General features: G+C 37.9%; 2 protein-coding genes across 2 annotated transcripts in view; one reads left to right on the forward strand and one right to left on the reverse strand.

The window, feature by feature from the left end:
• Positions 1 to 1,476: 1,476 nt before the first annotated feature.
• On the reverse strand, positions 1,477 to 6,578 carry LOC117306874 (protein SEC13 homolog). Its single transcript, XM_033791435.1, has 9 exons — positions 6,489 to 6,578; positions 5,987 to 6,031; positions 4,958 to 5,073; positions 4,396 to 4,547; positions 3,900 to 4,030; positions 3,447 to 3,580; positions 2,827 to 3,007; positions 2,543 to 2,629; positions 1,477 to 2,012 (listed from the first exon to the last, which is right to left on the reverse strand). The coding sequence occupies exons 1-9, from the start codon at positions 6,489 to 6,491 to the stop codon at positions 1,911 to 1,913; spliced, it is 951 nt and encodes a 316-aa protein (XP_033647326.1). The 5' UTR covers positions 6,492 to 6,578; the 3' UTR covers positions 1,477 to 1,910.
• Positions 6,579 to 7,717: 1,139 nt separating this feature from the next.
• The window catches only part of LOC117307043 (rho guanine nucleotide exchange factor 3-like), a 52,634-nt gene continuing 46,170 nt past the window's right edge, over positions 7,718 to 14,181 (forward strand). The window contains exons 1-5 of the mRNA XM_033791680.1: positions 7,718 to 8,120; positions 8,849 to 8,915; positions 10,326 to 10,385; positions 10,972 to 11,037; positions 13,154 to 13,222. Coding sequence (XP_033647571.1) covers positions 7,843 to 8,120; positions 8,849 to 8,915; positions 10,326 to 10,385; positions 10,972 to 11,037; positions 13,154 to 13,222 — 540 coding nt within the window. The 5' untranslated portion in view covers positions 7,718 to 7,842. The remainder of the gene's footprint in view (positions 8,121 to 8,848; positions 8,916 to 10,325; positions 10,386 to 10,971; positions 11,038 to 13,153; positions 13,223 to 14,181) is intronic.

The raw sequence follows: 14,181 nt of genomic DNA on the forward strand, positions 1-14,181 counted from the left end.
GTATTGACTGATTTTGTGGTAAATAAGTAACATGTACTTTCTATCTGTTGGACTAGGATCAATGAATAGTCGGGAAGATCTCATGTTAAATTCCTGCCACTGTCACCTTTGGTATCATCGATTATGGAAACATTTATTTAAAATGTCATCAAAATGAAGTTTCAAATTTCAAGGAGAACTTCTGAAGTATTATTATTGATTTTGAAATAAGTTCTGAAATGACTAGTCAGGAATGACGAGTCTGGAAAACCAGGCTGTTGTACTCTAGCAAGCTTCTGAAAAGTGGGGAGTTTGACGACTGAAGGATTATGAGTGAGACACACACATTCCCGTATGCATCCCTGTGGAGACATCTTTTTCTCTTTCCATTGTCCCTGTACTTTATAACTTCCCATAGACTTTGTACACAAAATTGCATGTGGAGTACCCCAGTCTTTAGATTTTCTTTGGTATGGAGTCCTTTAATTTTCCCTGTTATATTTTGTCCTTGGTCTCCAGGAGGTCCTGAATATGAGAGCACACCCCTAGGTGCAAAGTAGACACTCGCTTCAGTACAATTAAGGAATTCAAAGAAACTTGTATAATATTTACAATATTTATTATCAACAGTCAACAACTAAATAACAAAAGAACAGAAAAAGGACAATCACATGGTTTAATGGCAAACTTAACTAACCTTATCTCACTCCCTAAAACAACATGTTATATTTCCTCTTAAAGATGTATCTTATTTAAAAGATAAGAACAGACCCCAGAAGATAAAGATAAAGTGTCATGAAACAAAACTCACAATCCCAGACATAAATCACAGAGGACAATTCTACAAGTTAAAAACGGTGGAATTCATATTATATTAGTTTTTGTTCCACATTAAAGCGGGTTTTATCTTTCATCAGTGCAAGAGAAGAACAAAACTCATACTGTATATTTAGTTTCCCTGGAATCATTTTGAAATGTGGCAATTGTTTGGGAATGCATTCTTTCAAAGCACAAAAGGGAGTTTTTTTCAGACCTTTAAGATTCTTCTTAAAGGGACACGTTGCCTTGGATCGGTCAAGTTGGTCTATAAAAAGTGTTTGTAACCGTTTGTTATAAAATGTATATGGTTAGAAAGATGTTGTAAAGGTAGAATACAATGATCTACACAAATATGCCTCGAAATTGCCTGGTTTTCCTTTGATCTCGTCGACTAGCACGGTCGGCCATTTATGGGAGTCAAATTTTTGACTCCCATAAATGGCCGACCATGTTAGTTCGCAAAGTAAAAGAAAACCATGCAATTTCGAGGCAAACTTGTGTGGATCATTATATTCTACTTTTAAATTATCTATCTAACCATTGGCATTTAATAACAAACGGTTTCAAACGCTTTTCAACGACCAAGGCAACGTGTTCCTTTAATGATTAGGATTTCACAGTGTCCGTCTTACTTAAGCATGACTGATAGCACCCAGCATCTGCAAATCTTACTTCATCTTTTCTATTCCTATCTCATTTTCAATCCACAATTATTACCCCAGTCTCACACATCCATAATAAAAATGCATTTGAAGTCATTCTGTATCTCTCCCAAAATCCAAAATAGTAAAATAAAAAAATAAATAAAAAAAGACTAGTCACTTTCCAAAACACTTTGCTTTTAGTTGAAGACTAATTCAGGTTCATGCAAGCATGATATTTAGTCATTGGAAAAAAGTATGAATATTTGATTGAGTTCAAGGGCTGACCCACATGTACGTAATTATGGAATAGGCATCGGTACACCTCAACTTAATCATAATTTTTTTCAAAGGGCCAAACAGTCGGAAATCCGACTCAAGTAGGAAGAATATCACGCCTGTGTATATGTGCAAACCAATACTATTAGTTAAGGTTCTCCCCAACCCCTCCCCGCTTCCCCGTCTTGTTGTTTATTGTTCTGGTTGATTGTCTGTTGGTGTCTGTCCTTCTCCTTTGTTGACATCACTGACGCAGACCCACTGCCCCTCTAGCGATTCCTTCCATAGGCTAACCTGTAAGTTAAAGAGATAAGAATCGTCTTAACTAAAGCTGTGTTATCTTTGGACTTTTTCTTCCACTGCTATGTGGAAAGTTACTATGATATGGTAATTCTACCATGCGTTCCCACCTGGACTTTTCACAACGTTTGCATAGTGTTTCACATGGTGCGTTTGTTTAGCTTCCCTGGGTCGACCCTGGTGTGTGGCGTTATTTTTTTTCCAGGACGAACGTGGGTAATTATCTGCACATGTTCGTTCTCGAAAAAAAAAACGCCACACACCGGGGTAGACCCAGGGAAGCTAAACGAACGCACCCACAGTGTGGTCGCTTTTTGTTTACAGTGCAGAGCTGTTCCCATTGGACTTTTTAGCGGCCCTGTTAAGTTACCCTGAAGAACCAACACGCCTCAAAAAGAGATATTCACATGGTGTTACCGCAAATCTCTCATACTTCCACCATGCAAAGTTTCAAATCCTTTCCCCTTGTTATTTTGTATGTCTGCTGCCACCTAGTGTTGTAAAGTTTCTCCTTATTATTTTACCTTGTTGTCTCCTCCTGATACAGCCAGTATGTTGCCTGTCACTGACCAACTGACATGCCACACTACATCCAGGAATTTGTTCAAAATCTGTAACAAAGTCAGATGAACACAATATCATTTAAGCAATATCAGTTATCCCACAAGCAATATCAGTGAGAAAAAAAAACATGCTGCATGTACAATTTCTGCTTATTTTCTTTTGCTTAGCAGAAAATTCTAAGCATTGTTTTCTGCTTGAGCCTGAAAACTGGACCCTGTAGAAGAAATATTTTCCATTGGCTTACCTTAGGCCTCCATGCTGTTCCAGTGCTATCGTCACTAGTCCAGATTATAACTCGGCCATCTTGTGAACAGCTGGCTATCGTACTGTGGGGCAGGCCAATAGAGGGCGCCCATGCTACATCTCGTACCCAGTCACTGTGGGCCTCTAGTTTGTGTTCCTCTTTCCATTCACCATTCTCCTCCCTGAAAACCAATTACAGAAAGGAGTTAAAAGAAAATCATCGGACGTATTAGGAAATTTATTTAATACTGGTAAATACACTCTTTTTAAATTGATAATCACACATCCGATGGGACGAAAAGCAGTTTGTCCCATGTGTTGTGTAATGCACATAAAAGAACCAAGTGCACTTATCTAAAAGAGAATGAGTTCCCCCTGGTGTTCCTGGCTTGATTGGCAGCATATTGCACCACAGCACCTTGTAAACCATTACAGGGCATTTTGTAAAAGGAGTAGGAAATTACTGAGTGTTAAAGTGCCTTGAGCATCACTGAGTTACGGATGTGAGCGCTATATAAGAAGCCACTAGAACTATTTTATTAGCTTGTTATAATGTCTCAACATGAAATGTGTACCCTAACTAAGACACAGTCAATACCATGAACAGTCTCCAATACTTACTTCCATATCTTGACTAAGTTATCGCAGCCACCTGTAACGAATCGTTTTACCAGGACCAACTTCTGCGTTGAGGGAGCTTCAATCAGGGAACCGGGCTCTACGGCTGGTGCCCAACTTACTGCATTGCAACCAATCTAAACAGAGGAGAAATATTCAGACCAAATCAAACACATTTCTTTAGCACATCATTGGTTAGTAAAATGCAGTAATCTACTCCACTTATTATCACTATCAACCCTTTAGAAACTATTCATTCCTGAAAAATAATCATAATACGCCCATACGTTGATTTTTGTAAACATCTTTTTCTTGTGTCTGAAAAAAATGGCAAACAAAAATTTGTTTTTGTTCATGGGAAAAATTGGCCTTTAATACTGTGTCCTTTTTGGTTGAGTGGACATTGGTCAGATCTTAATACCAATTGTGGCTGCCATTTGGTCGATGCTTACTTACCGCATGAGCGTCTTTTAACTTCTGTGATTCCCATTTGCCGTCAGTGTATGTCAGAACAGAGACTGAACCATCCGATGAAGCACACGCTAAAACTAAACCAAACTCCTGGGGAGCCCACTGAACAGAATTGACTACAAAGAAAATAAAAACAAATTGAAACCAGGTTATTTGTGTATTCACATAAAAATAGTAACAAGCCCGATACTTCTTGAAGGCAACGAAGGCGATTGCCTCCATGCCACCTGGTCATTTCCTTGGTGCCCTCGAAATGCTCTGCAGTAGAAATTTAAAAAAATCCTCATATCCCTTTCATAGGAGAAAATGCCTTTCTTGCCCTTTCAAAAACGCAGCATACAGGCCTGGACATTTGTTGAAGATTTATTTATTTAGGTTGCTTCTTTTTTTACATTGATATAAATAATAATAATAATAATAAGACTTGTAATGCGCACATATCCACCCTGCTGGGTGTTCAAGGCGTGTTAAATGTACGAACCTGATGAATCGTGACTGCTGTGTTCGTAAAGTTTCTCCCAAGCACCATTAGTCTCTTTCCAGATGAGGACTTTGCGATCGTAAGAACAAGACGCCAAGATGTTACCGAACATAGGATGGGCCCAGGCTACCTGCCACACCGGACCCTCATGCCTGTCAATTAAAATACCATTTGGTAAAATTAACTTATTAATCATTTCATGCAACCAAATAGCTGTGAACAATGTTTAAACCTTAAATTCATTGGAATGTGGAGGATAGCTCTGATCAGTGTTTGATTATGAAGGATTTTGGGGCAGAGTGGTATTTCTAAACTCCTCCAGATACACACTCTGTTGTTATCACCTGGGGCCAATTTCATAAATCTGTAAGCAAAAAATCTTGCTAAGCACAGGAAAATCTTGCTTTTAGCAAAAATAGGTTACCAGCCAAGATTTCATGAAGTTGACATTGTTGTGACTGGTGCCCCACTCATGTTTTGCTTAACCAATAAATTTGATATAAGGGTTATTTTCTGCTAAACAGCTTTATTGAATTGGGCCCTGATTCCTGTCAACCCTTACCCTCTGAGGTCAGCCACTAGAGTCTGTTGTCCGGCCTTGACATCAAAGATCTTTACTGATCTATCAGAAGAACAGGTTGCCAGACGGATTCCATAGTAGTCCATCTGAGCATCATGCTAAAGAATTTAAGCAAACAAAAATTACAGTCCAGATAAAAACATCAACCAATTCCAAATCACGTTAATCATCCATACGCCATTCTTGTACAATATTGAATGCTGAAATATGGAGGAAAATTAAGTCAAATTAAGTTGTCAGGCCTGGGACCAATTTCATATCTGCTTAATGGCTGTTTTGCGCTTATCTTGTGAGTTTCCATTTCCATTTCTGTACATAACACAGAAGTTTGACATAATAAGCCGTTTCTCACAAACAAACAAATTTGGTGCTACAGTATCTAAAGTTTAGCACTATTTAGTACAGGCATGATCCTTGGAAAATAGTAGTTGCGATAACATATACGCCGTCGGCAGGAGGGTTACGTTATCGCAGCTAGGAAAATAGTAGAAATATTTTATTGAGTTCAAGGGCTAACCTACATTTGTACACATGGTTTAAGGCTATTTAATCACAATTTTCAGATTTTTCTAAGGGCAACAAAATCAGAAAACCAAGTGAAGTAGGGAGAATATCATGCCTACTATTAATACGAGATCATCTAATGCAAACAACTGACGGAACCCAATGGAAGGAACCAAGATTTGAGGTATCAGAGAATGTAAACCAACTTGTCACCGTGGTCAAGTGGTTAGACTGCAGGACTTGCAATCACAAGGTTGTGGGTTCGAATCCCCCAGTTAACCGCTGATTTCACAATGACTAGAACAAATATTGTCATCTAGTTACAGAGTCACAATTTCTTGATTTGTGCAATTCATATTCATAGTCGTTAAACCAATGTTTGTATGATATGAGAGAGATTGGTTGTTGCCAGCTTGGTGTTTATATCCCTCTGTGGGAGTTTGCCGAGTTCCCTTGATGGGAAGATCATCTAAACAAACAAACAAACAAACAAACAAACCAACTTACAATCATGTCCTCATGTGCAGTATCAACTGTACTAATAACAGAAACCTGCAGGAGAAAAAAAAAACCACATAGATTATTTATACATGTACAATGAATAAAACGAATAACCTACGCAAAATTAAATATGCCAGTGGTAAGAAAAAAATTGTCATCAGGCTGTCCCAATTAATTTAAAATGGTTTGAAACCAGATCATTTAACCGAATGCATTGACACCGCAGTGGAAAATCAGATTCCGGAAAACACAAAGCCAGCCGTCTGGACCGTAGCTTTATCGTTTTCTGCGGCCGGTCGTTGAAGCATAAAGCCCCGTCACGGACAGTGACGGGTCGTGGTCAAAAATAAAAAGCGTAGTAACGCGTACGGAACTTGTGTATGGATTAACAGAGCTTTTACATAAAAATCTGCCCTTCTAAGTGAAGTACATTTATATACATATCGCCATGTTCATTTATAAGACAACACTTTGTCAAAAGGGTTATCAAAATCAGTAATTTACATACCATGTTGTTGGACGTACTGTACTCGCAACTACAGCATAAAACAGACGTGGCAATTTCTGCCCTTTATCCTTTTCACTTCCGGTAGGTCAAGCAGTAGCCGGGTGCTCGGGATTTTATTCGATTCCAAATAACCGACTAAGAAAAGTTATCGCTTTGCGATTGAAATATTGTTACCTTTATCGGGCAACTTCTCGTACCACATAACGAATATTAGTGCAATTTTGTTTATGACACCAAGATAGTATCTTGTCTGAATATGAACATGTTCTTCCTTCATGGTCTGACTCTGAGTCTCTGACAGGATGGTACAAAAGTCACTGAGATCAATGCACTGTACATAATGTCGTTAATCGAGTTTTCGTCCAAAGTACAGTATCGATACTCATGCATTTAAATTGTTCCGTCCAACCTTAGAACTGTCCCAACTGTAGTTGGGACTAGTCTCACTTGGGTGTTCCAGTTGGGACAGCTCAACTATAACGGGGCTCCAGAGATCTGCAAACAACTAGTCTTGATGGAAGACCTTCTCGTGTTGATTTGTCACAATTTTCCCCGCAATAGAGGGCGCTATCATCAAACGACGAACCGCTCTCACTCACGTTCTAAAATAAATTCTCATTTTTGAGACCCAAGAGAAGGAATATAGTGTAAAGATTTTGCCTATTTGTGACCTGGGGTTTTTGACTTCCAACTTGATGTATTTTAGATGATATAGGCTCCGACAAAATTGGTCAATTTCCCAGGAGGTGTAGCATACTACAATAAAGAATTACACTGCTGGTGATTTTTAGCGGTATTTTTTTATTTGGAGGGTGAATAACTCGACAGGCAACAGGAGTCCCCATATTAAATTGAGCAGAGGATTGAAGTTCATGAATCAGTGACAATTTTTCTCTTCACTGTAAAAAGCTGTGAGACTTCAAAGTATTTTTTGTGCATTTTTTAATGTTTAGCATTTTGGGTGTTTATTTTGTCGCGAGAGAGCGGTCCACGGTCCAGGTATGATAGCGCCCTCCTGTGGAATTAAACTGTGCCAAGCTAACACGAGAAGGAAGACTAGTAATTACGGATCTCTGGATCCCAACTATAGTTGGGCCGTCCCAACTGCAACACCCAAGTTGGGACCATCCCAACTACAGTTGGGACGATTCTAAAGTTGGGCCGTAATAAAATAATGTATGGATTTGATTAGGTTACCAGACCATACTGACTGATGGATGACATTTACAATTCAAAATTAATAGTACTGTGGTGTAGTGTTGACATTATGTCTTTCTATCTGCTTTCAAAACAAAATTAAGTGACTGTCATACTTTACTTCGGTTTAAAGTGTTTAATTTGAGAACTAAACAAAATGGACGAGAGCATTATTCAAGGCACAAAGGCAGAGAAAGAGGTGAGGAGGTCGCCTCGAATTGCTGCCATGCAGAGCCGATCGGCAAGCAGAACGTCATCATCAAGTGGTAGTCTGGTCACGGTCGGGTCGAATGACAGGGGAGTAAAAGTGAAACAGATGGCATATTGGACATCATCATCATCCGCAGAATTCACAAATTGTTCACTTTTCTCACTGGACGATCAAATCGACTGTCCAAACAACAATATTTCCTCATCAGTACAACGAAAAAACAGGTGATTAACAACAAATAAAATGGAGAATATTTGGAATGTCACATCATGTCATCACAGGTGTTTGTTCAAAACTTCATCAAATTCAAACGTGCATGAACATGAATTGAATGAATTACAGATCAAATATAAATATTTTAATAAAGAATTCAATACTTTATTCCCCCAGCACCATAAATAAGAAATAGAAAAGGTAATACTAATATACTATACAATTAAATGTAGGAATAGTGTATTTTAATAAAAGAGGTGTAGTTTTATTTTAGTTTATATTTTATTTATTTTTTATCAATGATTTTGTTTTTGAGGTGAGAACTTGGAGGTTTGTTGCTATCAGAAGATAGCGAAACAAACCTCATAGTTCTAGGAGTAGGGGGTGGGAGGGAGTGGTATTAAAAACATTTGAAAAATGTGCTGGCAACTAAAAATAGGAACTAAGAAGACTAACAGTGAGCAAGAATATATCCACAACACGAGGGTAGGCTTACCTAAAGTAATAATAGGTCTACTAAATCATTTGAGTCTTTTGCGACAAATACAATAAATAATTTTAACTACATTTTCGTAATCCAATTATATTCAAAACTTAAATTTTTCATAATTTGTTTCAACAGCTTAAAAGCAAAACTCATACACCCGGATAAAAACATAATAAAATAATATGCCTAAAGGTTGATGTACCTTTTCCTGTGTTGCAATACAATAATTCCAGTTTCTTTGTTTCTCAACAGCATATCAAGCCCCAAGAAACCAAAAGACATTGAGTTTGCTGTACCAAAGACAGGAAAATCTTTTACAGTAAGTTCACTAAGATACATGTGTATTGACTGGCAATTAGTTGCGATAATGTAACCCTCCTCTGGACGGCGAAGGAGGTTTACGTTATCGCAACTAACTGGCAATGAGGAAAATAATGCATAAGCCAATTATACACTTTCGGAACAGAAAAACAAATAAAAGTTCACAGATTTACAAATAACTTACAGGGTTTACAGAAGGTAATGGTGAAAGACTTCTCTTGAAATATTATTCCATGAAATGCTTTACTTTTTGTGAAAACATTAAAATAATTATCAATTTCCGATATCGAGAATTACGGATTTTTGTTAATAACATGGCAAGATGTGCGGAAACAAGGGTGGGTTTTTCTGTTACTTTCTCCCGTCTCCAATGACCAATTGAGCCTAAATTTTCACAGGTTTGTTATTTTATTCAAAGTTGTGATACCCAACGTGTTGGCCTTTAGACAATACTGTTTACCGAAAGTGTCCAATGGCTTTGCCTTAAAGGGACTTTGAGTGACCAAGTATGGGACCAAAATTTCCACAGGTCGACGGCTGATGAGCAAAATAGGTCCCTCTTCTGGTCACTCACTGTCTGAGGGGGGATAGGCATGCTCTATTTACCGAATTATGTCAGTCCATGTGTTTTGGAACATGCCTCTGTATAAAATGTGAAAATAACAATTTTAATTTTCTCAGATTCAGTTGTTTAGTTGCTGTTCAAGTCAAGAGAGGGCGCTGTAACCAGTCGGAATTTAAAAAGTCTATGACCCTGCCAGTTTTAAACGGCTGTTAAAAAACTCGTCGCTACCCTTTTGTTCCATTATTTACAAGTTCATAAAGTTGGTTAACAGACAAAAATGCTTATAAATTTGAGTGGGGTACCAGTCACAACAATGTAAACTTAATGCAATTTTGGCTGGTTGCCTGTTTATGTTAAGCAATACTGTTTACCTGCTTAGCAAGTTGTTATGCATACAGGCTTTATGAAATTGGGTCCAGATCATGGGTTAAAATTATGTACGGAAAAAGTAATTGATTCCTTAAGATTTCGAGGCATTTTAAAGGCACTGTACGTACACATTTGGTAATTACTCAAAATATGTAATTAGCGTAAAACCTTAGTTGGTAACGAGCAACGGAGAGCTGTTGATAGTATTATAAAATACATTGTGAGACTGACTACCTCTGAAGTAACGTAGTTTTTGAGAAAGAGGTAATTTCTCACTGAAAGCACACTATTTTGTACAACAAGGTTTTTTTTTTTCCATCATTTTCTTGCAACGAGGTCCAAATTTTCACAGGCTTGTTGATAATGCATATGTTGGGATACACGAAAAGGTGACGCATTAAGAATTTAATTTGGAGGAGAGCAAAAGAATTAACTGCGTATTTTTAATTTGTTTTTGCTTTTTCTTTAAAACAGTTGAGAAAGAGAAAGAAAGGCGTAGATGAAAGTTTGCGATACAGCACTATGGGCACAAAGGTAAGCAACAAGAATGGATTCTTCTTCAACACTATAATACAAATAATTATATGAAAAGAAGATTTATTGTAATATTTCTCAAAAGCCTGTTTCATACTTCCTGCGAATGCGAATGCGAATGCGATGTGAATTACATGTAGACGTCAAATCTCTGTTTTTGATGTGATATTTGCAAGAGAGTTGAGCACAACTCAACTGCTGGGAGTTATTCCATGTGAATTTGTGACATCAACATTTGCATCTCATTCACGAAGGAGGTATGAACCAAGCTTAAAGGCCAAGTTATAATCGGTTGCGCGATGGAAATCTTGATGCGCGATCAAAAAAAGACACAGTTTTTAGGCCTCAGCGATGAATATAAACTGTGTTGCGCATCACAATTTACATCGCGCGACCATCCCGTGACCGACTATAAACCGGCCTTTACTCCAGTGTAATGAATGTTTCATAATGACTGTTTTATTATGGATGTTTTTTACCTAAATTGTTGTTGAAATCTGCACAATGTTATGCTGGTTTTACCAGTGTCTATTTATTTACAATCATAACTCATTGTATTTATTTGTCTGTTTTTGATCGAGTGTAGAAAAGAAGGAAAGTGGACGATGATGACTTGGATAACATCAGTGTTAGCAGTTTTCATTTTGGCAAGGTAATGACTCTAAAATGACATAAAACATTCTGCTCATCTACAAGATTTGAGGCATTGCATGGTGACGTATCAATGTATATTTGGGTTGCGGTAACACCATGTAGGTATCTACTTGCCAGGTAGAGTTTGTTCTAAGAGAACTGTCTCCTGAACATCCGATAAATCTACTCTGCGATAGTAGAATATAGAAAGACAGTTCTCTAAGAACAAACTCTACCTGGCAAGTAGATACACACATGGTGTTACCGCAAACCGAAAAAATATTCTGCTAATCATTGTTACTTTTACAAACTGTTTTGTGATTGAGTGTTTACTATTTGTTTTCCCGACCAATTTTAACCAAAATCCGTTCATTTGAACACCCGGCGTATTACATTTTGTTTGAAAAATGAATGCTTTAGTGTATCAGCATTCTGAAGTCCCAAATCTCATCTCTGCTTAGTGTTTCTTTGTTTTGCTGTGCTCTTATAACAACGTTCTTGAGTCAACCATGGTATTTGTGATAGTGTCAAAACAGTTTTGTTTCGTACCCAGTTTCTTGAATATGATGATCTTGATACTCTCGACGGCTACTTTGGAATAGTCTTCCTGTGCATATTCGCCAAGCTAATTCTTTACAATGTTTGAAGTCCCTGTTGAAAACTCATTTGTTTAAAGCTGCTTTTTTGTAATTTGCTTCTTTTTATCTTGTATGATCTTTCTCTCACTGTTTATTTTATTGTTCTCTTTATGCGCTTAGAGGCTTTTTGCATTAGGCGCTTTACAAATGTCTTATGATAAAGTGGACTGAGAGTGGACTGTATCTAGTATCAACATTGAAGATCTACAGCCCTTGAGATGATTGCCTTATCTTTGGACTCTCGGTGCTCTTAAGTGTTTCCGTTAATGCCCTTGGGACACTTCATCTTTCTTATGATCAGAATTGTGCAGTTTCTTACGTGTGTTGTTAAAAAACGTGGCCTTGACCAACACGTGTCGCAGTAAATTCATGCAGGAATAGGAAACCAAAATTCAAAAAAATGAATATGTTTTTGTTTCTAGGAAACAGCAGAGTTATAATTGCTTCTTTTATAACAACTCCCTTACCAATATTCTGCCTTTTCATTGGTTTAGAGCGCGTCACATGATATGTCTTAGTTTTACTAGACGTCGGCCGTGTGATAGTGCATCGGTTTGCCGTGTGATAGTGCATCGGTTTGCCGTGCGCTAGCCCGAAGACTATCACACAGCGTGCAGTACCCAGACGTCCGTTGCGAGTATGAGGATGATAAATTAATAGTCTGTAACCATTTCGGATTACATGACACTACATGCAGCACAGTAAAAGTTTTTGCAATCTGTGTTCGCGTCGTCCGTGGATTGTAGCATTCAGGTCTGTAACTTAATAGTACAGGATTTAGAAATGTTCGGGGTGTTTTAAAACAAATATTGACTGCTTTTACTCGTGCAATGGTTAAAACTATGACTCCCTCGGTGATCCCCGGAGCGTTCTATATTCCCGAGGCAAAAATAGAACACTCCGGGGATCACCTCGGGAGTCATACTTTTAACCATAGCACTCGAAGCAGTCAATATTTGTATAATATCGATGATATTTAGGTAGGTAAAACATTTAGGTAAAACAGTAATTTAGAGAAGATCATTTGCCAACTATTTTACTGCGTTAGTTTTTCTGATCTGGAGATGACGACTATTAATTGTTAGTTTTACCCTTAAATCGATGTGTGTTAGCACTGTATATTCATCACCTTCCTGGGTCTTTGCCTTTAGCTCACAGGCAATCTTGGTCATCTAGTTGGTTAGACACTGCTGTAGAATTGCAAAAGTCTTGGGTTCGAATCCCACCCGAGTAAGATGCCTGTGATTTTTGTCAGAGAACTTGGGGAAAGTACTGAGTATACAGTGCTAACCCACATCGGTGTAGGGGTAAAGCCATATTAAATACTGTTTGCAAGTTGTTTGTTTGTTTGAGTATTTTCATGAATGTTTTTCGTCCAACTATCATAAACTGCTTCTTATGGTTAGTGGGGGGGGGGGCATGAGTTGCTGTCTCTCCGATAGCCATGGATTTGAATAAAAGTATAAAACTGTCAATATTTTCTGTTTTTTCTTGCAGAGGAGTAAAGGCAGGGATTCCCGTGATCATGGTGATGGTGATAACATTAGTATACAAAGCTACACAGCGGTGAGTACACATCTCAGGTTTCTTTCATATTTTAGCTTTTATAACATTCTGCATGGCAGATGCTTTTGCGAAATGCTGTTTTCTTTTAACAAAAAAAAAACGTCAGAAATGTCCTGAGGTGAGCATAGTTAAATTCTTATTTTGTGCTGTTTATGCTGTCTTAATAGAGCTCTCCGACGATCGTGGATAATAGGAATCCAGTTGCTTTGTTGTATTTAGGGGACTATACGGTTTGATAATAGGTATCCGCGCCCCTTGTGGATATCCGGTTAGGTCAAAAACGGTATTCGCAGTTAAGGTCAGGTTAAAAGCTATTCGCCATTAACCGGATACTCAAACTGTGTACTGGTGTTTGGTTTGCTTTTAAACTAAGGCAAGTTCGAACCAGAAAAAAACCCATAGAAAGTAAAGGAGCACCCATGTACATGTGTGTTTGGTTTGCTTTATAACTAAGGCAAGTTCGAACCAGAAAAAAAAACCCATAGAAAGTGTACATTGTATGAGCACCAATGTACAATGTATGTTCGGTTTGCTTTCAAACTGAGGCAAGTTCGAACCAGAAAAAACCAATAGAAACAGAATCCAGGGGACACTGAGTGCATTAGTGTGTGTGCGATTTCGTTGTGAGACCTTTTTAATGGATGCGCGTACGCCATGTATGGCAATGAAAACACGTAGAAACTTTCTGTGAAAAAAACCCATAAAGTGAGCCCTCTATTGTCCATTTTTCTCTATTCACCAGGCATGATATTTTTCCTACGTAAGCCTGTTTCCCAATTAGTTTGCCCTTGGAAAAACCTGAAAAAAGTGTGGTTATAAAGGCTGACATGTCTATTAAAGCCTACGTCATGTGTTCCTATAATTATAGGTATGCCCTTGTACTCAATGAAACATCCCTACTTTTTTTCAAGGACCAAATTATATTATGTCTGATCCACTTATTAGTATTATAAAACACG

Source organism: Asterias rubens, chromosome 2 (assembly GCF_902459465.1).
Source record: "Asterias rubens chromosome 2, eAstRub1.3, whole genome shotgun sequence".
Lineage (NCBI taxonomy): Eukaryota > Metazoa > Echinodermata > Asteroidea > Forcipulatida > Asteriidae > Asterias > Asterias rubens.

What these genes read in the sequence shown, in the direction of transcription:
- LOC117306874 (XM_033791435.1), bottom strand. An exon ending in CTAGTGGCTGACCTCAGAGG is followed by an intron (nt 4,548 to 4,957) that starts GTAAGGGTTGAC and finishes TTTAATTGACAG; the next exon opens with GCATGAGGGTCCGGTGTGGC. An exon ending in TATCAGGAGGAGACAACAAG is followed by an intron (nt 2,013 to 2,542) that starts GTAAAATAATAA and finishes TTTAACTTACAG; the next exon opens with GTTAGCCTATGGAAGGAATC.